The 27,830-nt window shown below is 44.9% G+C and overlaps 1 protein-coding gene across 4 annotated transcripts in view; it reads right to left on the reverse strand.

Annotated features, from left to right (window-relative positions):
* Nucleotides 1-27,338, reverse strand: part of CEP170 (centrosomal protein 170) — a 149,042-nt gene extending 121,704 nt beyond the window's left edge. For 3 of the 4 annotated variants that reach the window (XM_088448981.1, XM_088448980.1, XM_088448978.1), the window contains exons 1-2: nt 27,088-27,338; nt 2,823-2,969 (exon numbers count right to left, since the gene is read on the reverse strand). In XM_088448981.1, coding sequence (XP_088305107.1) covers nt 2,823-2,927 — 105 coding nt within the window. In that variant the 5' untranslated portion in view covers nt 2,928-2,969; nt 27,088-27,338. Of the gene's footprint in view, nt 1-2,822; nt 2,970-18,583; nt 18,669-27,087 lie in introns of those variants that run through there. The other variant, XM_088448979.1, reaches the window with a different exon arrangement.
* Between the last annotated feature and the right edge of the window lie 492 nt (nt 27,339-27,830).

Genomic DNA, 27,830 nt, shown 5'->3' on the forward strand with positions numbered 1-27,830 from the left:
AAATCCACGGAGCTACTGCCATTATTGGGCGCCCTTCGTACATTCTAGATTCAGGGAACACGGTTCTTATTATACAGTATGTTACACATAGTGACCGTTTTCATATAGGATACTATAAAAATCTATACACAAAAGTGCAGGTGTGGGATCACAACAAAAGCCCAGTTAGTGACATTTGCCTCATTTTGCACAATTGAGCCTGTTTATACAGGTCAGCACATTGCTTAGTGCATTAAGGAGGTGCTAAAATGGGAGGAGAAAGGTAAGTTGTTATACTGATGATAAAAGAATACTGTTACAATGTAGACAATACAATAATATACTTGAACATTTCCATGCCAATTACCTTTCTAATTGATGGGCTGTGAGGTCAGATGATTCAGTCAGTAAAATAAAAGCTGAACACATCTGTGTAATAGTTACAAATTAGACATACAGTATGCAATGACCTGCAGGGCCTGTAATGAGAAGGCGGCTTTCTTTCTCCTGCTAAGAACACACTTTTTTCTACCTGCCAGCATTAATGGCAGGACCCCTCTCCCTGGTGAGTTGCCCTAAAAGTTTTTGTTTTTTCATTCTCACAACACTCTAATTTTTCAGTTTAATTCTCTCCAATAGATAAAGAGCGATATGTCAAGCGCTACACCATCATCAATTGATATGCCTTAAAATGTATTGGTATTGATCTATACCAGAGCAGTGGTTTGGAATAGTTCCTTTATAGGAACTATTCTACCTGGTATACATTTGCAACCACTTTTTGTTATCAATACATCTCGCTGCAAGCACTGTTGCCAATACCTCATAATGCTATGAGCATCAAGTCGTTGAATGCTATATGATTTGTGTTTTTTGCACAATTATTTTAATCTTATGTACTTCAATAGTAAAGGTTAATACCTTAATGATTGTGTCCTACATGTTTGTTCATTAACAGATTGCATAAGATAACGATTTATAGCGGTTGGTTAACACTTCCAAACCACTGCTCTGGTATAGGTAACCAGAGCAGTATAACCCGCATAGATATAAATTTCCTGTGGAGCGCTGTTAATTCTGTTATCTAATTCTCTCCATTGACTTATGTTAGCAATGTTTAAAAAAATATTTTCCTCTATTATTTCAATTCTATTACATTACTGTACTATAAGGTATGGCCAATCTGCCAATGAGGCTACTGCTGAGAAAAGCACTGACGGGGCATCACGGTACTGCATAACCTGCACAGCCTCTGCCCACAACCCCTAGGGATTGGAGAATCTCCAATGTGCAGCGATGAGAAACCCGTGAGCAGAGACACTGCTGCCAAGGGAGAACACTTTCATCATCACTCAGCATAAAATAGTGCCTGTAGTATCCCCAGAAACACTATACAATGAGATTAGGGACAATGTATAACCCATCTCCAGGAGGTACAAAAATGTCACTCGGCACTAGGAAGTAATACTAGCCATGTAAGGGTATTAGGCCTGACATTAATCTACTGCGACACTTAGAGGCCATGTTGAGGAGAACAATGTCATGGCTTTTAGTACTATGGATACACATACAGCGAGTTACCTCAGATATAGTTAAGATAAAGGATTTGGATAAAAGGGCTGGGAAATATTAATGTAAGAAAAGTAAGGGTGCCTGGTAGTTTACAGGGGAGATCTCCGAGATTTGCAGCAGAGACAAGCTTTCTGCTTTAGACAGTTTTTCAATTTCACATAATTTCAAGGGCACATAACTTAGAAATCCCTCCATAACTCCGCTGTCCCACCTTTATTTCTGACTTCACCCAGAAATATTCTCCTAATTTCCCTGAGCACTCCTCCAGTGACCATTTCCATTTATTATCAACTAGTTACAAGCCTGCAAAATGACGGGACATTGTCACACTCGCGAAAAGTCCTGTTTGAGCACTAAAAGGGGTGACTTTTAGGTAATTCTGCTCGGCATCTCGGGGTGCTGAGAGTAGAAATGTCAGCGCCGGTGGGTATTCGCACCCAAACAGAGCAACAATTGAATTGCGCTGTCCCTGTATAGTTCCGCCCCCTGTATGGTGCTGATCACCTAATAAACCTGTCCTCTGTATAGTGCTGTCCGTTGTATAGGGTTGCCTCCCTGTATAGTGCTAACCCCCGGTATGGTGCTGTCCACCTATTAGACCTGTCCTCTGATAGTGCTGTCCCTTGTATAGTATTGCCTCCCTGTATAGTGCTGTCCCCTGTATCGTGCTGTTCACCTAATAGACCTGTCCGTGCACGCCCGAATGGAGCAACAATTGAATTGATCAGTTGGGCGCCATCTAGTGGCCTCCGGCGCGCAACACACTTGAATTCCCCCCATAGAGGGGATGAGCCGCCGAATCTGCCTGAACATTGTCACGACCACAAAAAGTCTAGTTTAAGCGCTCAAACGTAACACTTTTCGGTAATTTCTGCTCACCAGCTCGGGGGGCTACGAGTAGAAATGTCAGCGCAACACACTTGAATTCTCCCCATAGAGGTGAGGAGCAGCATTAGATATTTTATATATATGTATATATATATATATCTACCCCTTGTACGGTATGGCTGCATGACTGCTCCCACACGGCACCCTATTATTGCAACACTCTATCCACACCCTACTGGAACGTTCGCTTCAGCAAAACAGACCTGGAAGACCTCTTCAAAGGAGCCTATCCCTCACCTCACTAACCGCACTTTTTACACTAACTCTGCATAAAACAGAAGCAAGTGAATGGGCAATTCAGTCATCTCTGTTCACTACAGTTATTTTTAATGCAGGAAAACATAACCCTTTTATGTAGCACATAACTTACGTTGACAACTTACCTGTAACATAAGTTCACAGTCATCTCTGCCAACAAAAATCATTTCTCTTGGAAGTCTGTGTCGTGTACCTCCACTGCTCACCAAAAACCAGGATGTCACGCTCATTTTTCCACTTCAACTTTTAATCCTTCATATATTAAAGGTATTCTAAATAGGAAAATAATATATTATTTTACCATTTATAATCATTTACCCATTTCCCTTATATGTTTGGCCACCAAATAATGTTCCTTATCATAACCACTTTGCATTGATTGCAAACAGTCCAAAATGGGAAAACAAAGACTAAACAGCAGGGATCACAGTGGAACTATATTTATCTTCATAGCGCAACATGTTAGTTAGGGACTTTACTACTGCAAGGAGATATATGTGTATTGTAGCTATTTATTTTGTTTGGTGTAAGGCTGCTTTGTCCTATAAAAGATAAGGACTCGCAGACATATGATCAGCTCAGTGGGGGGAAAAAAAAACACTAATCAGTATTGTTCAGTGATCGCAAAATACGCGCTACAGGCACGTAGGGACCCAGTTTTTTAAATGACCGGGTCCTGCAGGATGCGCTGTGTGGGCTGCAGCTGTCGGCACCAGTTACGTCCCTCAGCATATCCCAACCAGTGACTGCGGGCATTAGCGTCTCCTCAACCAATTAGCATGACCACTGCCTCCTGGTTACGTAACGTAATAGTGCCAGGCTCATTCTTCTCACGGATCTCTGAGGCATAGCCATTTACAGTCAGCAGCTGCCATACTATGCGCCGCACGGACAGACAATGTGCCCCGGACCAGCATGCTCAGGTCTGATCCCCCCTTTCTCCCCCGGGCCTCTGTACCATACCCCTCCACCCTCACTGCCCGCTCCATCACTTCTCAGGGATCTGCTCATCTAGATGCAGCCGCGGACACCCAACCATCGATGCCCGCTCCTTCACATCTGTCCAGCGCTCACACTCCCATCTCACCCGCTCTCCCCCTGCCCACTTCCCTTTCCATCACCAGTACTCACCTGCTTACATCATTCTCGCACCTGCAGACACCTGACCCTCCCCCCCCGCTCCAAACTCCATCACATCTGCTGTGCTTAAGCCAGCGCTTGCACTCCCGTCCCACCCGCTACACCCCTGCCTGCTTCCCGCTTCATCACCTACTTAGTACTGGTCGCTGAGTGCAGGGATCTGCCCGGCTGTGACCATGCTGCAGCCAAAGACACATAACACTCCTCACCCCTCGCTGCCGGCTCAATTACTTCTGTTCCATGCAGGTACTGTCTATTACTTCTGTTCCATGCATGTACTGTTCTCAGAGACTACATCATTCTTTCTTTTCTCAAGTCTTCTTTCATCTCTACCTATCTTCGGGGCTACTGAGAGAAAAAGGTGCCCATCCAGGCTGCATGCATAGGCTAGTTGGTACCCGATGCATATCCATTTTTGGGACATCCCCTTCTGTTGGGTCAGATGCTTTCCCCCGCCGCTGCGGACCTCCCCTGGCACCCTGCTACTCTTCTTTCCTCAATGTCTGAGGAGAGAAGGGGGAGATCTTTAACAATGGGAGGGATCTGAAAAGATCCCTCTCCTGCACAACGCTTCCATGTAATCGGCAGCTTGTGCATGGTATTGGATGCCGTACGCCATCTCAAGGTGGCGTACAGTAACACTTACAAGTTCGAAAAAAATGCTTTTTCGGAACTTGATGAATTACACAATTTTCACATCCCCATACGTATGGGGACTGGAGAAATTAGTCCCGATACTTAATTAATTAAGTGATGATGAATATGGCCCTAAATGTGAAAGAAGGATGAAAAGATGCACTCTGTAATATACCACTGATAGAGCTTGGTAACGTGTAACAGTCATTTGTCCATCACCTAAACACTGTCTGTTTGGGTGATGGACAAATGAATGTTGTACTTTGCCAAGCTCTAGATAAAGAACAGAAGGCTTATTGTATTGTGAAATGAATCATAAACTGCCAAATGGAAATCTATATAAAATCACTATACACAATATTTGTAGCCACAGTAGCACACATTGGGGCATCTTTACTTTTAAAGCAACATATGACATATCTACGAAGCTACTTCTGCGATTAAAATATGGAGTACTAGCTTGGTAATTATGGCCCTGATTCAGAGCCGGTCGCTATTTGCGCGCGCTCGTCCAGAAAATAGGGGTGGCTATTCAAATGAAACGTTCGCTGTTTGTGGTCTGTTCACGCCTCTAGGTCTGAACGAGCGAGCAAAACTTGCGGTCGTTTTTTGGGAAACTACGCCCCCTGGCCGCTCGCATCCGACGTCATGTCCGCTATTTATTAGATTAATCGAGTACATCGAACAGGGTATGAACTGCTCGCTATTCTTGTGGTTGGTTTTTGCTACCACAATTTTGCGAGCAGTTCTGGCTAAAAAAACCCCAGTGACGTGGTCAATGACGCTGCTGTTTTAAATATGCACACCCATAAAACGCCCGTTTTGACCTTTAAGCACGCCTGCGTTCTGATTTCCACTCCCCGTTTTCAAGCACCTTCCCCTGTTACCACCCACATACGCCTCATCCTGTCACTCAAATTAGCAGGCATTCGCTATTTTGCGAGCACGTGAATTTCAGCCGCACTGACTGGTTCGCGCATGCGTATAACGATCCGTACGCATGCGCAGTTTGGCAAACATCGCTCGGAGCGAACGAGCTGCTGCTTACGAGTGGCTCTGAATGAGGGCCTATGTCCCTACATGCAATGTGCATGCTTGGTCAAACAGCAGGGGAGAACACCTTACTCCTTTCCAAACGCCAGGCCGAGCTCATGGCTACAGGTTCATACATACATGCCCAAAAACGTTCAGTATTGCTGCCATAAACATTCATAAGGAACGTTAATCAGGGGTGAACTGAAAGTTTTAATACCTATTTCCCTTAGACTGGCTGTTAAATTAGTAAGTTGTTAGTACGCCTTAAGATGGATACACACCTGGCTGACCAGCACTGTCCCAAATGCTGCCTGCCCTAACCCCCCATAATATGTGATTGGACCCAGATACAGTGAATTAGGACCACAGTTTTTTAAAGTGAGGGGTCCCCGGGACCGACAATTTTTTTTCGCTCAGTGCGATCACTGTTGTTTATCAATATATGCTTTTATTCCAATGCTGCAATATTCTTTATAAAATCCCCTTTTACAAACTAGAGAATACCTTTCATTTGGCAAAGTGGTCTCTGCAGGAAGGCAATTTTATGCATGCTAGTATCAGCTAGAAAGATTTGCCAGGCAAGCATTTTATCGATTAAATTCAACACTGCAAACTCATAGTACTGTACTCTTGCGAATTCCGTGTGTCCCCCATAGCTGTAATAGTCCAGTTCAGTAATCCTCTCGCCTGCTTTTCCCTCTCCATCAAACTTCTTATTTGTGCAAATGGATGATCACCAATAATGAGAATGGCTATCCCTGCTAAAAATCTGAAAAAGTCCAACCTACCTTGGGGAGATGACTTTGTTTAGGTTGTTATTATGCTTTAAGGCTCATACACACTAGACGATATGCTCCATGAGCGATATCGTCAGGGTTTGCCATCGAACTCCCAGGCATACGACATTGGCCCTCATTCAGAGCCGTTCGCTATTTGCGGTCGTTCGTTTAAAAACAAGGGGTGGCTATTCAAATGATCCGTACGCACATTGCAGTCTGTTCACACCTCTAAGTCTGAACGAGCGAGCAAAACATACGCTCGTTTATTTGTTAAAAACGCCCCCTGGCCGCTCACACCATACGTCATGTCCGCTATTTATTAGATTAATCGAGTACATCGACCAGCGTATGAACTGCTCGCTATTCTTGTGGTTGGTGTTTGCTACCACAAATTTGCGAGCAGTTCTGGCTATAAAATAACCCAGTGACGTGGACAATGACGCTGCTGTTTTAAATATACACACCCATAAAACGCCCGTTTTGACCTTCAAGCACGCCTGCGTTCGGATCTCCACTCCCCATTTTCAAGCACCTTCCCCTGTTACCACCCACATACGCCTCATTCTGTCACTCAAAATAGCAGGCACTCGCTATATAGCGTACAAACGATTTTCGGCCGCACTGACTGGTTCGCGCATGCGTACTAAAAACCGTACGCATGCGCAGATGTGCAAACATCGCTCGGAACGAGCGTACTGCCGCTAACGAGCGGCTCTGAATGAGGGCCATAGTGCATACACACTAAACGATATCGCTAACGATACATCATCCTACCACATCTCTGAACAGGCAGTTACTGATGATATCGTCAGATTGACCTGCTCGGACGACAGCAGACATCGACCCGCGGGAGCATCGTTGGTCATTTAGTTCATACACACTGAACGATATATCGTTCAATGATATAGTTATCGTTCATAAAAATAGTGTGTACGGCCCTTAAGTGGACCAGTCAACATACATATACAACAGAATTTATAATAAATGGAATTTGAGTGTGTGTGAAAAACACAAAAAGGGCATTATCTCTCCACTTCCCAAAATTATTACTTTTTTTTTTTTTTTTAAAGAGTTTTCCTGTTAAACTTGAAAATAAACAAAAAAACTATCCATTGCTTCTGGGCAGTATAAAGTGAAGTAACGTTTACTCACTCTCGCAGCAGGACTCCTATTGCCAAGATGGCTTCCTTGTAATAACTGACCTTGGAATTATTGCCCCCTATGATGTGGCTTAGATAGTACAGCATAAAACCACGGTGAGAGGTAGGATAATCGGTTCAAACTGCAAAATGCATATTTCCCTGAATCTATAAGTAAAACCATGTTAACATAATCTTTGTAAGTCAATATGACCTATTTCTGTATTTTTTTATGCATATTTACAATTTGTTATATAAATAAAAAAAAAAAAATGAATCAGTGAATGTGGTCTGTTCAAAATTGTGGGTACATTGTCGGTCAGTACATGTAAACACTCACTTTGGCAGAAAGCACAGCTTCCAAATATACCTATAGCCAGCTAAGCGTATTTCTATTCTTGCCTTAGGAATTTTTTCTTGCTCATATTGGCAAAGTTTTCTCCAGTCAGAAATAACCTTATGGTGCATACACACGGTCAGATTTTTCCTTCAGATATGAACGATAACGATTTAAAAATCGTTCAGTTGTTCATATCTGAAGGAAAATCTGACATATCTGACATGCCTGAACGATGGACGATCAACGATGCGCGTTCCCGTTTGTCAGATAACTATATCTGACATCTGATGTGTTTGCAGTCAGACTTGGACGATTCCATTCATTTTAATGCAGTCAAAAATCGTTCAATCGTTCATCTGACAAGTCTGACAAATCTGACCCTGTGTATGCTACATTAGAACTTCTTGCATACACTGCTTGTATAAAATCTCACGCCAGTTTTTCACTAATATTCAAGTCCAAATTCAGTGAAGCCTATTCAAAACTTTTAAGAGCTCATTCAGAGCCGCTCGCTAAGATGCATACTGTCGCTGCTGCCGATGGTATGCAGTGTGTATGCATTGTGCGCATGCATCGCAGTGTGCATGCGCATACCTTAGCGAAAGTTCGCAATGCATTCGCTCACTGCACATTTTCAGAGTGAGTGACAGGGGAAGCCGTTTGTAGGTGGTAACGGGCTGGCCATTAAAAACGGGGGAGTGGAGGGCAGGCGTGCCTGAGGATCTCAACGGCGTCTTAGAGGTGTGCGTAATTAAAAGAAGCATCATAGTACACGTCACCTGGCTTGTTTTTACACTGAAGTGCTTGCGGCAGGGTATGGTCAACCTCAAGCGCTGCGATAGCATCCGATGTACCAATGGTTGCATACACTTCCTGGACATGACGTGCACAAGTGGGCATTTTAAAACAGGCTGGTGGGTGTCTGCATACACTATGTGATCGCTCTCTAGAAATACTGAGCGTGCGAAAACATTGCTGTGCGGTAGCACCGCCTACGCAATTTGCATACATATCGTGCGAGCAATCGCATCTAGCGAGCGGCTCTGAATCAGGCCCTTAATCTTTACTTCCTGTAAGTACTACATTTGATTTTAAAATAAGTTTTGAGTTATTGTCTTTCTAAAATATACAAACGCCTTTCAACTTTAAATTCTTTACTAACATTAATTCTAAGATTTATTGACATTTAGTTGAACTCATTCTTCTTCCCACCCAGACAGTAGTTCCTGTGCCAGTGGCTGACATAATCTCAAACCAAAACACATCCACCCCTCTACATAATGTTTGGAAGTAGTAGCCCTGCGCACTAAGTTGAGCATATTGTTTCAGGGTGTGCTGCAGAAAGTAAATGTCGCCCTGACCTAGTATTACATATTTATAGGATTCTATCTGCGCTCAGCCCTCGTGCTGTTATGTGTGTTGCAGGAATAATTGTGGTGATACAGATATATGTTACTTTCTAATTGTTTTTATTCTTAGTGTTAATATACAACAACATACACTTTTGTTCTCATATGTTGCAATGTCCAAATTCAGTGAATCCTACCCTCTACACAGTGCATGTCTACACAGAGCAAACATTACAGGTCAATGCAGTTGCATGTGCAACTTGTATGTATGCAGTCCTGTTACCAGGGCTGCAACTAGGGGGGGCTAAGGGGCACGTGACCCGGGTGCCAGACTTGAGGGGGTGCCGGTGAGAGGCTGCTGGGAGGCTAGGTTGCTGCTCTTGTGGGTTTGGAGCCGCATCCCGGCCTTGAGAGGCACAGAGACACCGTCAGTCTAATGTGTTGCCGATCACAAGCCAATCAGTGCTCGTGGACCGGCAGCCGATAAGCAGAGGCTGCTGGTCCATGAGCGGTGCCACATTACAATGAGAGCATTACTGACAGTTCAACAGATTGTGGCAGCCCCGTCCCGAGCTCACCCACCACACGGCCCTGGCAGTTAAGAGAAGGGAGATGGGGCCTTACTGTGGCTTAATGTAAAAGAGGCCTTACTGTGGCATAATCTGTAGGGGGCCTTACTGTGGCATAATGTGTAAGGGGCCTTACTGTGGCATAATGTAAAGGGGCCTTACTGTGGCATAATGTAAAAGGGGCCTTATTGTGGCATTATGTAAAAGAGCATTACAGTGGCATAATGTATATGGGGCATTACAGTGGCATAATGTATATGGGGCATTACAGTGGCATAATGTATATGGGGCATTACAGTGGCATAATGTATAAGGGGCATTACCGTGGCTTAATGAATAAGGGGGCATTACTGTGGCATAATGTGTTGTAAGGGGCATTACTGTGGCATAATGTGTTGTAAGGGGCTTTACTGGGTTGCATAATGTGTTGTAAGGGACATTACTGTGGTATAATGTAAGGGTCATTAATGTGTGGCATAATGTGTTATAAGGGCATTACTGTGTCACAAAACCACACACCCTTTTCGTCCTCTATGTTGTATTTTTTTGGGGGGGATGCCAAATTATGGCCTTGCCCCAGGTGACAAAAATCCTAGTTTCGGCCTTGCTGTTGCAGACCTGTCCACTGGATATTAATACACTCTTATGTTACAATGTTAATTCATAACTGGATAGTTACTGGTGTAACAATTTAAAAGTCTCAGTCAATTCAGTTTAGGTACACTTTAGGATGATGGTCAGTAATCCACAGTGTGCCCTAGCTGGAGACCGCTGCAGAGAGAACCCCTCCAGAGCCAAGCACAGCCAGCCACAGATCCGGAAGAGAGGGAGGCAGCCAGCACGCATCACCATCAGCCGGAGGTGAGTAACCCACATTGCGCACCAGCCTAAGGCCGCTGCAGAGGGAACCCCTCCAGAGCCGAACACATCCAGGTACTGACAACAACGGGGTACTGCACAGATACACCGCGTGTAGCATCCTGCGTGCAAAGGCAGCCACCAGTCAGAACGGCATGGGTATGAATATCACGACGTCGGCAGCCTGAAGAGAGAGGAACCTGCAGGGCAGTAAGTACTCTGGGCCTGATTCAGACCCGGTCGCAAGCGCTGAGCGCTCGCAATTGGGTCGATGGTGGCCCAGAGCGCATGCGCACGACGGAGCCGGCTCAGTCGTGTGCATGCGCGAGACCCGGATAGCGACGGGCAATCCGTCACTCCAGATCTCGTACCAAAGGGGGTGTGCGGTCGATGTTGAGTGACAGCACGCCCCCTTTGGTGGGCGGGCTGGGGGGGTGGCTGCCCCCATGAGAACGTCTACCGTCTGGGGGTGGCCCCACTGACATCACAAGTGATGTCAGTGGGAGAGCTTTCGGCTCTGTTAGAGCCGAAAGCTCTCTGGGGCTTGCGGCAACTAGACCCTACCACAAGGGTTTCGTCGCAAGCCCGATGGGAAAGATGGTCTTGACCATCGCGACCATCATCATGGCCGCTCGCTATAGCTGTGGGTGGTCACCCACAGCAATGCGAGCAGCCAGGAGGCCGTTCTACAAAAAAAAAAAAAAAAAAGACCGGCCCTGATTCAGAGCGAGTGCTCTGTCAGAGCATCCGGCTCTGAATCAGGGCCTCTATCCCTACCCCTCTACCCCCTAACCCTCCCTTAGTGGTGCCTAACCCCCCCACCCCCCTAGTGCCTAACCCTAACCTCCTCTTACCGCTCCCTAAACCTAACCCTCCCAGGGGGGTGCCTAACCCTAACCTCCCACCCCCAAACCTAAACCCATGATGCTCCCTAAACCTAACCCTCTCCCCCGCAGCTAACACTAAGGGCTCCCCGAACTTACCTCGTTCGGGCTGGCGTCCTTCAGCGTTCCGGCATCAGGATTAAGATAGGTGTCAGTATTTCGACGCCTATCTTAAGTCCCTTGCTAGGATTCCGATGTCAGTATTGAGACAGACAGCACTACATCCTGTTAGAACAAACTGCGTACACACGGCGAGACTTTTATGAGCGATTTGAACGATATCGTTCATATCATTATTATTCATATCGTTCACTTTTTTGCAGTTACCAAACTGACAACAACCAACGATGCGCGTTCCCGCATGAACGAGAACGATATCTATGGTCTTTCATGCATGCAGGCCAACTTGGATTTTGTAAAGATCTGCCTGTAAAAAGATAGATTTCTATGATAGATATTTCAGTGAAGCTATCAGTGTGTACAACCAAAATCGTTTGACCTGCACTACAGAAAGTTGGAGGGAAATCTATCAACGATATCTATGGTTGTTCAAGTTGTTCCGTGTGTATGCAGCATTACAGATAGAATACCTATCTATATATGTATACATACACACAGGGCAATGTAAATTCTGAATATACCTCGTCACCTATCAGTGCATCTTCTAAAAGCTTCAGTCGGTAGTAATGTCCTGTGCAGGAATACTATTTAAACCCTAATGAGACACCCAGGCAGGGTTACAATGTGAGAGCTTCCCATCTCTACATAAAGAAAACATACAAATTGCCAATACCTGAATAAAGCCTACAACTTATACAGGAAAACCTAATGGTGCATACACACAGGACGAACGTCAACGATATCTTTGAACGATTTCCCGGATGTGCTGGATGATCGATATCAATCATCCAGCACACCACCAACCCACCAACAATGGTCCCTATAGTAACCTTGCCAATATCGACCAGGTTGGCCTGCATGCACGGGTGATGGACGATATCGTTATCATCCATACGTGCCTCCGCTTTGCAGGCCGTTGGTGGGTTGGAGGCACAGGAAAATGCACGATATGAACGATAACGATATGATCGATATCGTTAATATTGTGCATTTTAATTGTATTGTGTGTACGCACCTTAACTCCTCATAAATATGCCTTCTACAAGCAATATTACAGATTGTTTTACATGGTGAAAAAAGTGCAGAATTGGGGTTTAGGGATGCAGGCTTGAAAAAAGATAGCCTGCACCCCTGGGAATGACAATTAAAAATAAACTGTGTCAATAAACTGTGTCAAAAAAAAGTAAAAAAAAATACCAAAAAAATAGGGACACCCCAAAAAAATGAATTAAAAATTTGGGGTGAAAAAATAAAAAAAAGGAAAACAGTGTTTAAATATAGGGAAATAGGTTCAGGGCTAGTCTGCAAGTATGTGGCAGGTGTTTTCTAGAATAGGCTATTAGTGGCGGGTGCATTTTGGCAGAAAGTTATAAAATTACTTTAGGGACATAAAAATATGCTAGTATCCATTTTCATGTACCCCAAATTTGATGGGACCACTTAAAAAAACGAAAAAAAAAAAACCTAAGTGCTCTTCTGCAACACTTCTTCAATGTCGGGAAAAAAACACCTGCTGTGGCTATTTAAAAACCCGACTTTCTTCTGCAGGCAAAAATGAGGGTACCCATAGTGATTCCCCATGTCTAGACATCTTTAGGGGAGTCCTACAATTATTTCCCGAAAATTCCCGTTTTTTTCGTAGATCCCAATTCCCCGGGTCCCATTTTCGCTCATTTTAAATTGAATACGGGGATAAAGCGGGCACGCACCCAATACTTTATCCCCAGAAAAGCTCCGAAGTGGAGCGAAAAGTCCAGCACGGACTTTTCACTCCCAAATTGAATATGGCTCTTAGAGTGAACACTACCCTTAGGGGGTCTATTCACCATTACTTTAAACAAAAGCAGGTGAAAATTTAAATTTTCACCTACTTTTGTATAAATTAAGTGTCAGACTCATTCATTAATCCTGTAATGCAGGAGATATCACCGATATCTCCTGGTTACAATTCTCCTCAGATAATTTCCACAGTACCCATACTGTAGTATGGGGATGTGGAAATTGTGTCATTCATCAAGTTCCAAAAAAGCTTGACTTTATAACTGTATGCCACTGTGAGATGGCGTACAGGCCCCCGAAAGCATGCACAAGTGCAGGCAGGGATCTTCTTAGATCCCTCCCTGCACTACCCCCACTGCCTTCGGGGGCTTTCTGCTACATCTCCCTCCCTCCTCCCCTCCACAATACCCCAGGCTATCTTACTTACCTCCGACAGCTCCCTGCTTCTTCTTCAGCAAAGGCGATAGCTCTCATTAGAAGCTGCGCGGGGATGACGACGCGATGACCGCTGACATCGGATTGAGAGGGGACACAGGAGGAGAAGGGAGACACGGGGGGGGGGGGCCTGAGTGCTGACATCGGATGCAAAGGAGACACCAGGGGGGGTGGGAACGCTGACATCTGCATTGAAAGGAGACACTGGGGGAGAGTAGAGGCGTACTGAGCGCTCGCTGACATCGGCATGGAGAGGAGACACCAGGGGTAAGGGGAGACCTGGGGGGGATGGCGTACTGAATACTGACATCGGCATGGACAGGAGACACCAGGGTGAAGGGAGATACGGGAGGAGGAGCGGGCAGTGAGGGAGTCACGGGGAGGAGATGCGGGCAGTGAGAGAGAAGACGCGGGGGAGGAGGTCAAAGCACTCGGAGGTGAGACACGGGGAGGAGATGTGGACAGTGCAAAGGGAGACGCTGTGAGGAAGTCCGGGCAGTAAAAGGGGAGATACGGGGAGCAAGTGCGGGCAAAGAGAGAAGGTGCGAGCTGGGAGAGGGAAAAAAATCACTGAATGCGCAGTCCTATTTTTTTAGGAGTTGTAAAGTTTAGTTAATGACCTGATGATCTCATCTCCAGGCGCCGGCTCTTCCTATGCAGACAACGGGATCCGGGTGGCATCAATCCGGGTTACCTGTTCACAATGCTTCACGAGCCCGCGTTCAACCCTGCTCGTGACCAGGGTTGAAATGCCGCGGTCACTCGACCCGCCTTATTTCAACCCTGCCCTTTCACACAGCAAAATAACCCAGGTTGCTGCGCGCTCACGTGCAAAAACCCAGGGTATTGCTGGCAGTGGAAAAGGGATTTTAATCTATACACTGGATTAATACCATATAATATAAGGTAGTCACCTAAACAACACCATGCAAAAACAGAAGAAGGGTGCAAAGTGTATAGTTGCATAAAAATGTAATTAGACATTTAAACATCTTATGATCTAAAAAGATCTATGAAAAAGGACCGTGTGAATACTTATAATAGTAATTTAATGATAAATGCTTAATGACATAAAATCATAGGTAAAATGCATGAATAAAATTAATACATAAAAATACATTTGCAATTCATAAAAACAAGAGAGGGGTGTATTCTACCACAATGCTGTGGAAGGTAAATTAGTCCGGAATGGAACTGAAATGCCGGCGGCTGTTTAGCTCAGGTTCAAATCCCGACAGCGGCTGCCCGACAGGATCAAGATCCCGACAGAGGCAGCTAAGTACCCTAACCACCCCCGCCCCCCCCCCCTAACCTTCCCTTAGTGGTGCCTAACCCTAACCTCCCCCCTAGTGCCTAAACCTAACCTACCCCCGGGGTTGCCTAACCTCCACCTTACCACTCCCTAGACCTAACCCTTCCGGGGGGTGCCTAACCCTAACTTCTCCCTGGGGGTGCCTATCTTTAACCCTCCCCCTAGGGGTGCCTAACCCTAATCTCCCCCCTCAAACCTAACCCTAACTCTCCGCTAGACTCCCTAATCCTAACCACCCCTAACCCATCGTGGCTAACGCTAAGGGTGCCCCAGACTTGCTTTCATTCGGGACGTCGTCCTCGCTGCTCTGGCGTTGGAATTATGATAGGCGTCTGTATTTCAACGGCTATCATAACTCCCTAGCCGGCATTCCACTTTCGGGATTGTGACCAACAGTCTTGCGCCCGCCGGTCACATAACTACATCCCATTAGTCCACCATACAAGATGCTGTTGTAACTTAAGTACTCCTTCACTGTTTTTTGAGTTGTTTAAAAATTCATAGATATTGCCCAAACATACAGTCAGGTGCATAAATATTGGGACATTGACAGAATTTTCATATTTTGGCCTCTATTCACCACCACAATGGCTTTGAAATGAAACAAACAAGATGTGCTATGTACCGGTACCATTCAGTCTGTTTGAAGGAATACAAGTTGTCACGATAGGGTGTAGAATAATCTGCAGACTGTGCAGTCCCTTTCTGGTGTGTAATATTCCATGGCTTACTTGAAGTAGCTGAAGCAGACTTTCAGTTCTCTGGCTGTATGGTGTTTTTAGCAGCTTCCAGTATTAAAAGCAGAAGGAGTGTAGCGTTCCCGCTAGGCTGTTTTAGCGGGGTGCGGTGCCCTGGCCTCCTTCTGGAGGGCAAAAAGCACCCTGCCCTCCAGAAGGAGGGCAAAAAGCGCCCTGCCCTCACAGCCTGCGGGTGCCGTCTTCATCCGCGGGACGCAGTGTCCCGCGGGTGGAGAAATGTGCGGTGACCGGTCACTGCCGGAGAATAGACGCCGGGCGCATGCGCCCGGCATCTATTCTCACTGTCTGCAGCGCTTGGTGTCCGTAACTGCCGGGCACGCCCCCAAGTATGACGAAAAGGGGATGCGTCTTATAGACACGCCCCCTTTTCATGGCCACATCCCTTTTTCACGCGCGCACAAAGTTGCCCTCTCTAGCTCCGGCGCCAGTGAGTATCAGCGCTGGTGTGCAGATCTGTAGCCTAGAACATTTCCCTGTCAGACAGCTTTTAGGATAGATGTGCGTGATTGGTTGAAAACACACCTTTTTATGCAAAACCAGTAAGATTGATGCAACAGTATTTTAAAAGTAATTTTGCAATTTAGCCTCTTGGCACGTTCATGTAGTATGCGGTCTCATGCAGCCCCCCTCCCTAAGACGCAGTGGTTTCATCAGAGAACTGACAGGTCACACTGCCAGTGGGACTTTTATTCTAGCATGCTCCAATAGGCCACTGGCAGTGGGACCTACCAATCATCTGATGAAACTACCACGTCATAGGGTGGAGAAACGCATAATGGACGTCCTGAAGCTAGGTGACACACATTTGAAAAACAGGCCGGAAGCTGGGGAGTGGAGCAGAGCGGCTGAACTGAACGGTGGTTCCAGCAGTAATCCTTACAGTCTTCAAGACTGTTCAGCAGCTCTGCCGCATATCTTCGCAACTTTAACCCCAGGAGCTGGGGCTGGAGGGAAAGAATTGTGGCATTGAGCCTATGAGTTGGTACATCTTCAACAGCTAGTTTATCCTGGGTATCGGGGAATAGTATTCAGGGAAGTGAACCACTTATTTTGCATATGGGCAAATATAAGCATTTATTAACGTGCACGCAATGCACGAGCAGATACTGTATGCCCGATTTCCGGCCATCTGTACATGAGATACTAAGGGGCAGATTCAATTAGCTGCAGGGTTTACCGCACTGCATTAAGTCCCGGGTTAAGTGCCCAGAACTATTCAAGTATTGCCAGTGGTAAGCCCGCAACTAGCCCCGAAGGTGCATTTAACAGTGATTTTTCTCGGAGCTAGTCGCAGGCAGCAATTGAATTCCTCTGGCACTTTAACCAGGGTCTAAAAGTATTTAAGGTCAGTAACCGAATAGCTCCAGACATTTAACCTGGGAGCTAATGCCGTACGGTAAAGCCCATGGCTAATGGAATCTGCCACTAAGGGGTATATTTACTAAAGTGCAGGTATATAGAAGTGGAAATGTTGCCCACAGCAACCAATCAGATTCTAGAGTTATCTTGTAAAAGGTGCTTGATAGTAGTATATGACTGGTTGCTATGGGCAACACTACCACTTCTATAAACCCGCACTTTAATAAATATACCCCTAAAGGCCCCCATACATCAGCAATCTGAAAACTACAATTGAACAATTTGAAGATTTATTGCCCGATCTTAGGATTTCCCAATCGAGCAATTTGTGCCCATACACTACAGATCTTTTTCAGTGATTTGCAGATCAATTGCAGCAAACACAGATCTGGCAATCTTGAAAGGCCCATCATTTTGCTAGAAGCGGTCTGCAAATCTGCTGATCATGTCCATACACTAGCAATCTACAGCCCCAATCGATCTGTGAAATCCAACATGTTGGACAATCTGATTAAACAATTCCAATCACTTTTTGGTTGCGATCTGTGAAGCCCATACATTGCAGATTTTTATACACAATCGATTGCAAATTGCACGATTGCTGCAATCCATCTCTGATGTATGGGGGCCTTTAGTGTGTGTTACATGTGCCGCTGCGGCTCTGATTGGCTCTCAGTTGCTATCCTAGCTACCTGGGCTCTGGCTGCTATGTGCAGCTACTCACCTGTTGGTAGTCTCATTACCTGACCTCAGCCTGATGGACCAATCACAGCAGACCTCTCCCTTCATTAGGGATTCAAGTCAGTTCCTGCCTGCCGGTGATATTATTAAGTTCTTGTTCCTAGTGGATGTCCACTTGGTCGCTGCACGCTGTGCAGTTCCTTGCTCCCTAACCTTTGCTCTGAGACTCACTCCTCAGTGTCCTGTCACTGCCAGTCTTACTCCTGTGTCCTGCTGGATTCTGCCCTGTGTCCATCCTAGCTCCAGCTAACCTTCTGTGTCTCCTCCAGTTTGTGTCTAGTCCCCGTGTGTACCTGCATCTGCCTGCTAGTTCAACTACATCAAGTACTGATTCTGTTACAAGCTTCAACCTACATTCACCTGTCAGTTCAACTATAGCTAGTACTGGTTCTGTTACAGCTTTAACCTGCATTCACATGTCAGTTCAACTATATCTAGTACTGGTTCTGCAGCAAACTCCAACCTGCATCTGCCTGCCACGATCAAATCCATCTACAGCATTGCAGGTTTCACAGTATTCCCACCTGCATCCTGAATAGCTGGCCTGCCACAATCAAGGCCAGGTACAACAATATTCACACCTTCATCCTGGAGTAGCTGGCATGCCAAAACCAAGCTCATATACAGCATTACAGGTACAACATTATTCACACCTGCATCCTGAGTAGCTGGCCTGCCACAACCAAGCCCAAATCTAGCATTGCTGCTTTGACATTGTTCCAGCCTGCATCTTGTAGCAGGCCAACTTTACAAGTCCAGATCTGCATCCTAACTGATTTTGTGCATATCCACCTGTGCCAGTTGATTACTTCCAGCAGCAGTCTCCAGCACACACTTGAATCAGCCCTACCTTGCTTGCTGCTTTACTCCAGGTAACTTATTTTCTGTGGATCCCTGCCTACTGCATGAGCCCCATCTGCGAGCTGTAGGGGTCTCATGTAAATAGTGTAGGTACATTCATAACAGTGTGTGGCTTCAATTCCACGCATTCAGCACTGTGTTTAGTTACACTGAAAAGCTCCTCTCGGCGCACCTGGTCGCCGGGCATCTCTTTTGCTGAAAATGCAATGTGATGCGACTAGGATGCACCAGCTGACTGTGCTGATTAATTTGATATGCACCACTTATATATCTGTGTGCACATGAGTCTCTGAATCTGTATACAAAGTGCTACAATGAAGTGGCCGCAGCTTTTTCATTCCAAGTTCTGTTGTGGACTTGGAATGAACAATATATACAGAGATATACAAGTGTCGCATATCAGTATCATTAGTCAGCACAGTCTGCTGGTCCTAGTCACATCACATTGTGATTTAGGGCCGAATTCAATTATCCACGAAAAGAGCCGTTTGGAGAAAAGTTTTTGCCGATTTGTGCTTTTCGTCTGTTTTCTACTTCTCTCCGTATTCCATTCCGGGATGTTTTTCGCCTATGTATAGGTGGGCGAATTGGAAGTGTAAAATCGCTACTTTGGGGTGCAAATGTGGGGATTCGATCCAGAACCCTTTGGACACCCCCCCCCCTCCTAACCACTAATCAGTAAAAAAAAAAACAAATGTAAAAAGTATTGGAAAATGGGTAAAAAGTGGGGGGCCTGGTAGTTTGGGGGGCTATATGGATGTGACAGGTGTTTTTGGGAGTGCACTAGGCTGCAGCAGGTATACAGTTTTAGTTTTTTAAATCTTCATTTTAGAGACATCAAAATACACTAGTACCCATTTTCATTTACCATAATTTAAGTACGGTACTTATTTTTCTGAAAAAAACATTGCTTTCTATAATTTTTCCACACATAATCAAATATGCATATAACAGCCCATTGCCTCAAAATAAGTTCACTAAATACTTCTATTAGGGCTACTAGTAATATTCTATATTAATTCCCAGGGTCACTGAAGCTTTTTATGGGGTACAGACTGATTTCCCCATAGAAAGAGGTCCTTTTCGCTACTTTGGCTTTGTAAAACATTCACCTAACCACGTTTTTGTCTGTTTTACAATTGAATAGAGTGAAAAGCGGGGACACGCATGGAGAAAACATTGCGTCAAAACAGGCGAATGAGGCAAATTCATTCTCCTAATCGCCAGACTGCACTTTTTGTGGCTAATTGAATTCGGCCCTTAGATGCATTTGCAGCAAAATAAGAACCCCAAAGCATATCAGAGTAGTGGCTAACTCACGCCAGGCAAGTCGCGCTACGTGGCATAATGAGGCTAGATTAGCAAGGACACATCTGTATGTGAAAAAACTTATTCTCTCAATACTCTAGGTTCGGCACTGGGCAGGGCGCCGGACCGTAGGGAGGGCACGCCCGAAAAGAGGTATGTCAACTAGAAAAGGAGACATGCCTCCTTTTCATCACTCTTGGGGGCACTTATGGACATGCCGGGCTGACCCGAAGCTCTCCCATCTCTATTTTTCCCACCCATGGGACACTGTGGCCCACGAATGGGGATGGCACAGGGCATGTTCTTTTAGCAGGCCGCCGCCAAAACGGCAGGGCGCATTCTGCCCTTTTAAAAAAGGGCAGGGCACAGCCTAGCAGGAATGCTAAAAATATCAGCAATTACAAAAAAAAAGAAAAAATTCCCCAATTTAGAGATTCTCCAATTATCCAAATAACTTAATTTTTTTTTCAGGGAAGAGATCTGCCAATCTTGAAAGGCTTATCATTTTACTAGTAATGCTGGGCATACACTATACAATTATCTGTCCAATCTGGCTGGTTGGAATGAAAATCTTGTAGTGTAAGGGAGCAAGTGATAATCAACCATTTGCTCACAAATACTGGAAAACAGACAAAAATGTACGTTCAGACAAATTGGTTAAATCAAACGAATTTTGCCAATTTGAATAATCGTTTTTATCCGTTTTTCAGTGTTTAAAACCTTATAGTCGATTGTCATTTGCTCCCATACATTACCAGGTTATCATTCCAACTAGCCAAATTCGACAGATGTCTGACAGATAATTGTATAGGGCACGATTCAATTAAACGAAGTGAATAGAGCCGGGAATGAGCTCCCGTGGCTATTCAATTCTGCGAGAAGTTAGGTCGGGGAAGGCTCGTTCTCGCGCCTTAAACAGGGTGTTTAGGCACGAGAACAGGCATTCTCCAACTAAACTTCCCGGCGCTATGCTGTTTTCCCGACGCTAAGGGCAGAAAACAGCATCGCGCCTGGACTTTTGTCGGACTTCTACTCGCATCCCCGGAGGGACGCAAGAAAAAATCATTAGTCGGGCTTAGCAGCGCAAATGAATTCAATAGCTTCGGGAGCTGATTCCCGGCGCTATTCACTTCACGTTGAATAGAATCGTGCCCATAGTGTATGCCCAGCATTATGGTGCATTCACACGGTCAGACTTGCTAGATGAACGATGAACAATTTTACCAGCTATTTCATGAATGATGAACGATTTCTAACAGCATTTAAATGAATGAAATCGTCCAAATTTGACTGCAAACACAGTCGATGTCAGATATGAACAATTGAGCGATTTTTACAATCGATATCGTTCATATCAGATAAGAAATCTGACTAGGTGTATGCAGCATTAGTCTGCAAATCGGCTGATTGTTACGACACCCTAGTACTCAACAGCCCTGATTTATTTGTGAAATCCAACATGTTGGACACCCTGATTCACCAATTCAAATGACGTTTTGGCCGGAATCTGTGATATATAAACCCCATACATTGCATTTTTTATTTTTTTTACACAATCATCTGCAAAACGCAGAATTGCCCCAAACGACTGATTATGTATGGCGGCCTTTACTTGCTTTTTTATGCTCTGCTCCCAACTCAGAATCAGCCCCATAGGCCCGTATTCAATTTGAGCCGAGCCACGTTAACTTAACGCGGCCTGGACTTAACGCCGACTTAGCCTGTTTTCCAGGCGTTAAAGTATCGCGTGCGTGCCCGCGTATCCCCGTATTCAATTTGAAAGTGGGTGAAAACGAGACCCGTCGATACTTGGATTGGCGGTAAAAAAACTGGAATTTCGGCAAATAATCCTAGGACCCCCGTTTTTGGCTGCAAAAGAAAGTCAGGTTTTTAAACAGCCGCGGCGGGTGTTTTTTTTCCCCCGACTTTGAAGAAGTGATGCAGAAGAGCATTTAGCTTATTTTTTTCGTTTTTAAAAATGGTCCCATCAAATTTGGGGTACATGAAAATGGGAACTAGCATATTTTTAAGTCCCAAAATGTATTTTTCAAAAATTCTGCAAAAATGCACCTGCTACAGCTGTTTGAGACCCCGACTTCCTTCAGGAGTTAAAAATGGGGGTACCCATAGTGATCCCCCATGTCTACACATCTTTAGGGGGGGGTCCCTAGAATATTTCCCGAAAATTCCCATTGTGTTGTACCTGTGCAAAAAAGAAGTAAAAATTTACAAAAAAAATGACATAAAGGTCCACCCCCAAAAGGCAAACCAGCCCCAGGCTTGCCAGCCAGTGGTGGTTTCTAAAAATATGGGGAACAAAAAGTGTAGGGTTCCACCGTAATTTGGAAACCAACCCAAGGCTGCAGGGACCAGTTCTGGTTTTAAATATAGGGGTAAAAAAAAACGTGGGGATCCCCCGATATTTAAGACCAGCACCCGACCCAACCGACCGGGGTGTAATGCCACAGCCCGGAGACCCAATCACCGGGGCTCCAGGTCCAAAGCATCAGCACCCCAAATCGGTCAGCGCAAGCCGGTGATCTCGGGGGAGTCAGGGACCCCCCAAAGAAGGTACCCCCCCCCCTCCCGAGCACTACAGGCTTATGCTGAAGCCCGGGGCTCTTCCCCATACCCCTGGCTTGGTGGGTATGGAGGTAATGGGGGGGCCAAATAATGTAAAACTATTGTGTTTTACAGTGGAACTACAAGTGCCAGCATGCCTGCCATTTTGCACTTGTGGAACAACAAGTGCCAGCAGATATGCGGCACCTGTAACTTCGCTGTAGGTGAAGTGTAATAAAGTTATACTGTCACGGTGTGTGTGTTTTGTCTTTTTTTAACTATTTATTTTACAGTGAAGTTACAGCATAAGCCTGTGGTGCTCGGGAGGGGGGGAACCCTTCTTTGGGGGGTCCCTGACTCCCCCGTGATCACCGGCTTGCGATGACCGATTTGGGGTGTTGATGCTTTGGACCTGGAGCCCCGGTGATTGGGTCTCCGGGCTGTGGCATTACACCCCGGTCGGTTGGGTCTGGTGCTGGTCTTAAATATCGGGGGATCCCCACATTTTTTTTTACCCCTATATTTAAAACCAGAACTGGTCCCTGCAGCCTTGGGTTGGTTTCTAAAATACGGTGGAACCCTACAATTTTTGTTCCCCATATTTTTAGAAACCACCACTGGCTGGCAAGCCTGGGGCTGGTTTGGCTTTAGGGGTCGGACCTTATGTCAATTTTTTTTGTCAATTTTTACCCCGTTTTTTTACAGGTTAAACAAATCGGGAATTTTCTGGAAATATTCTAGGGACCCACCTAAAGAAGTGTAGACATAGGGGAGGACAAAGGGTACCCCCATTTTTAACTCCTGAAGGAAGTTGGGGTTTCTAATAGCCACAGCAGGTGCATAAATGCAGCTTGGAATAAAGGTGATGCAGAAGAGCATTTAGAAGTTTTTTAGGGCAAAACAATGATGCCCATCAAATTTGGGGTACTTGAAAATGAGGTCCAGCAAATTTTAAAGTTGCTAAAGTGACTTAAAAAAATCGTGAAAAACCCACCTGCCGCAAACACCAGCAATCAAAAAAACACTTGGGGCATACTTGGGGACCCCCCCCCCCAGAGTGAAGTTCGCTATTTTTTAAGTTTGTACCACAACTTTTTTTTCGTTCGCCCCCTTTTTCAAAGTCAATTTTTGGGGTGTCCTTAAGTTTTTTTGTACATTTTTTTTTTTTACACAGATTACCTTTGGGGGACTGTGTGAAGGCTGCACGGGGGTTCCTGAAACGTTGCACCCCAAAACCCCAATTCTACACCTTTTTACCGCCTGCCATTCATAGGCGATACTTTACCGCCTATTACATTGCATTGACTTTCCGCCTAGGCGGAACGCTTTCAAAGTGAATGCGGGGTAAAACTAAAATAGGCGATAATGACATCGGCGGTAAATTATCGCGAATCCGGACTTAACGCTTCAAACTGAATACGGCCCATTATCAGACAAGTGGGCTTGTAGCTGCCTCACACATGATCCGTACTCTGGTACATTCTGACAACCAAGAGATGAAGATTGAATACAACAAATACTCTCGACAGGGCACCTTCAAAATTTTTTAAAATATGGGCAAAAGCCAAGGATTTTACTCTTGTCATTTTAATGCAATTCTGTATTGCTCACTTTGTACTAGGAATTGAAACACATAGTACATGCATTGTATCTTGGACTGGCTGTTTTATTTTATACCTTTACTTTACATCCCCCATAGGGAGCACTTCTTTTGATAAGAGCAGCAAATACAAAAACCCATTACCCACTGCCAAAACGCTGAAACTGGAAAGGAAGTTTGTCTTAACAGAACAATGATGCAAAAAACTGCAAGCGCAACACGGGACGGACTTAAAAATGAAAATATTTAATTAACTTCAGTTGACTTGTCAAAGTCCTGACTTTGGGCCTGATTCATTACCGATCGCAACTGCGATAATGCACGCAATCTCCCGATTATGCATCGCAGTGCGCGTTTGCAAACCGGCCACTGCAATTGGGACTGCGATCACAGTGACTACGCAGACCCATCGCAGAGTGATTGACAGGAAGTGCCGTTTGTGGGTGGTTGGTGAAACGCAGGCGTGCCAGTGTGTTTGAATGCCGTTGCATGTGTTTACATAAATTATCCACTACGATGCCTTATAGCGTGCGACGAGATTAGTAATTCCTGAGTAAGGTCAGAGCTTGTGCAAGTGTGAGTGAGGCTGCAATGGTACTCAATGTTACCGATGGTCTCGCAGTTTTGCTAAAGATTACGGATGTGTATAAGGTAAAGAGGGCGTCCTTATGTAGTGCTGCGACGGCATAGCGATCTCAATGGATTTGCATACTATCGCAGTGAGACTGTGTGCGTAATTGCTATTACAATCGCAGTCGCGATTCGTAATGAATCAGGCCCTTTAATCCAAAATTTTTCGCAGGACCTCCACTTGCATTTATCACTGCTCACTAAATAACTGGCCCATATTGAGCAATTGTGCAAGTAGGGGTGTGCACATATTCTCCTATCTCTGGGTTTGAAGTTAATAGTGACTTATTCTTAAAAGACTAGATTCCAGAAGTTATATTGACCAAGATGACAAATATTTATTAAAATCATATTACTATTTTAATTTTGTTATGGTTTACTATTTGCTTTCATGGGATTCGAAAGATGAATGTGTGACTCACAAATGCAAATCTCCCCAAAAGTGTAAAAAAATCCAGGCTGTTTTATCTTTCAGTTAAAATAATGGTGATTAAATCATTTTTTAATAAAAAGTAATCAACCCCTTAGATATGCTTAGCAATAATGTATAATGTATTATGAGAGTAACAATACCAATGTGCAATGATATCCAACCTACAAGCTGGCGGCACATAATGCAATATGTGATGCTCTGCCAACCTAAACTCAAGGTTGTCAGCTCCATCCTCATATCTTTAGTTAAACATCCAGGTTAAAAAGTGCAATAGAATATTGCACTAAAACATGACCACCACCACCACGTAAAGGATAATAATAATACTTATAACAAAAGGTTTGTGTGTGCCCCCATTTATCATCTAGTGGATACGCGGCTTTAGAGAAGAGTTGGTTCGGTTTTACTCGGTTATTTTCACCAAATTAGTGCAAGTTATCAGCTTTCCAAAACACGTGATAGCCAATAAGATTCAGTTTTCAGATCCGAACTTAACCTAGCCAAAACCGAATAACTGATCTCTACTATTAGTATTTTAGCTAACATTAGATTACCTGCTGCAGATATGCAGGGGGCCTAAAACAGATATGTCCCCCAAATATATACATTTTACAAAGTTAGGACATTAACATTCAAAAATATTTGAATATTGTTGTACTTGTAAACAAAAAGAATGACACCCTTGGGCTGCTTTTCCAGCATCACAAGATTAGGTCACCCATTCTCTGTGTCACAGAAATGTTTTGACATTTTGCATAACGTGCCATGTAAAATAAACCTACAAAACAGCAACTTTCCCCCAGTGAGCCTGCCCAGTCACAGACCTATCCCCCTTACATCTACCCTCAGGATTTCTACATATGGATGGTCTGCACACCTATATACATGTCAAAAACAGAAAAAGAACTTCTGGAACTAAATGGTATAGCTTTAAAAGGCTTCCACACTATACAATTGTGTCTGACATAGTACAAGGCACACATATTTGGTTAGTAGCTTTCCATGCAAAACAGCCGTCGCCAAAACAATTGGTTTTGGTGACGTAACCCGTCATTATATGGCTAAAAATCAATACAGCAAGTGCTCAGGACCACATTGGGTTATGGACCACATTGGGTTATGGACCACTACACCACCAAAGCTCCTTCCTCTACTGCACACAATTTTAAGTTTTGTTTTGTTTTTTTCAAAACACATCATAAAGAAATCTGCAAGCTGTTAATTCAACAAAATCGCTTTTTCAGCAATATTGTTACAAGTCAATGGAAGGATGAACGTAGTGCAGTTTCTTCCAGGTCAGCAGCCATTCATAATTCAAAGCTCTGCAACATGATTAGTGTAACCAATATAAGGCACAAGGACAAGATTCCGCAACAAAAGCAGCATGACAGGAGCACCTACGTCAGGCCTTGCACATGACAGGAGCACCTACATCAGGGTGTAGTAGTGTCACAGTAGCATGCATGCTTGCACATGACAGGAGCACCTACATCAGGGTGTAGTAGTGTCACAGGAGCAGCACATAAAGCAATGCTGAGACAGAAGCAGTAAATGTCCTGCTTTGTTCTGTGTGCCATAGCAATACTACGGCTACATTGAGGAGTGTATATAACACATTATCACAGCACTGTACACACTATCAGTACAAAGCACTTCCTCAGAAGCCAGATGCTACTCATCATCATCATCACTGCTGACCCCCAATGTCAGCTGGTTCTGTAAACAGCGTAAGGCCGCCGCCAGTCTGCACAGATGTCACTCACCTCCTAGGAGCCACCGTGCGAAGCCTCAGATTTATTACAGCATTAAGGGTTGGGGCAATACATAGAGACACCATGAATCTCCGCGCTGCTTACACACGGGCCTGGCGATGCTTATCAGCAGCAGCAGGAGCCGGCGGCGGCGGGTAACGGCTCGGAGGAGAAGGGCGGGGCTGCTGCTGCTGGGAAGGATGGAGGAACCATGTACAGAGCATGCGTACTAGCTCTCGACGCTCACTGCAACGCTCAGCAAGGAGGGGACGCGGGGTAATCAGTGTGCGGCGCCGGCGTGTAGTCGTGTAATATACACAGTCACACACACAGTGCTGCTGGCTGGCAGCTGCCAGAGCGGCTCATCAATCACCACTGCCGCTACTACTGTACTCTGCCGTCTGCGGCTCCTTAGCTTCTAAGGACTTTAAAAAGAATCCAACAATATTAGTGTATTAAACGGAAAGGGTACGGACATGAGGGGATTACAGGTGCCCAGAACATATATATTTTATTGTCAGATTTTGATCAGCCTTGAGTAAGAGGTTATGGGGCTAATATATCATTCATTATTTGCACGTTTCCCTGTGGAATATCCCACAGCTTCCTCAGTAGCAAGAGGAACATCTGGATCCAACATCTGGATGATTTCTGTGTTTCTATAAATTACTTATTTTTAAATTATTTTTTTATGAATTGCATCAATAAATGCCATTTCCTATTCAACCAAGCTGCCCAGAGTTTCTTCTATATGT

The sequence above is a fragment of the Taudactylus pleione genome, unplaced genomic scaffold, assembly GCF_031769625.1.
Source record: "Taudactylus pleione unplaced genomic scaffold, aTauple2 ptg000473l, whole genome shotgun sequence".
Taxonomy (NCBI): domain Eukaryota; kingdom Metazoa; phylum Chordata; class Amphibia; order Anura; family Myobatrachidae; genus Taudactylus; species Taudactylus pleione.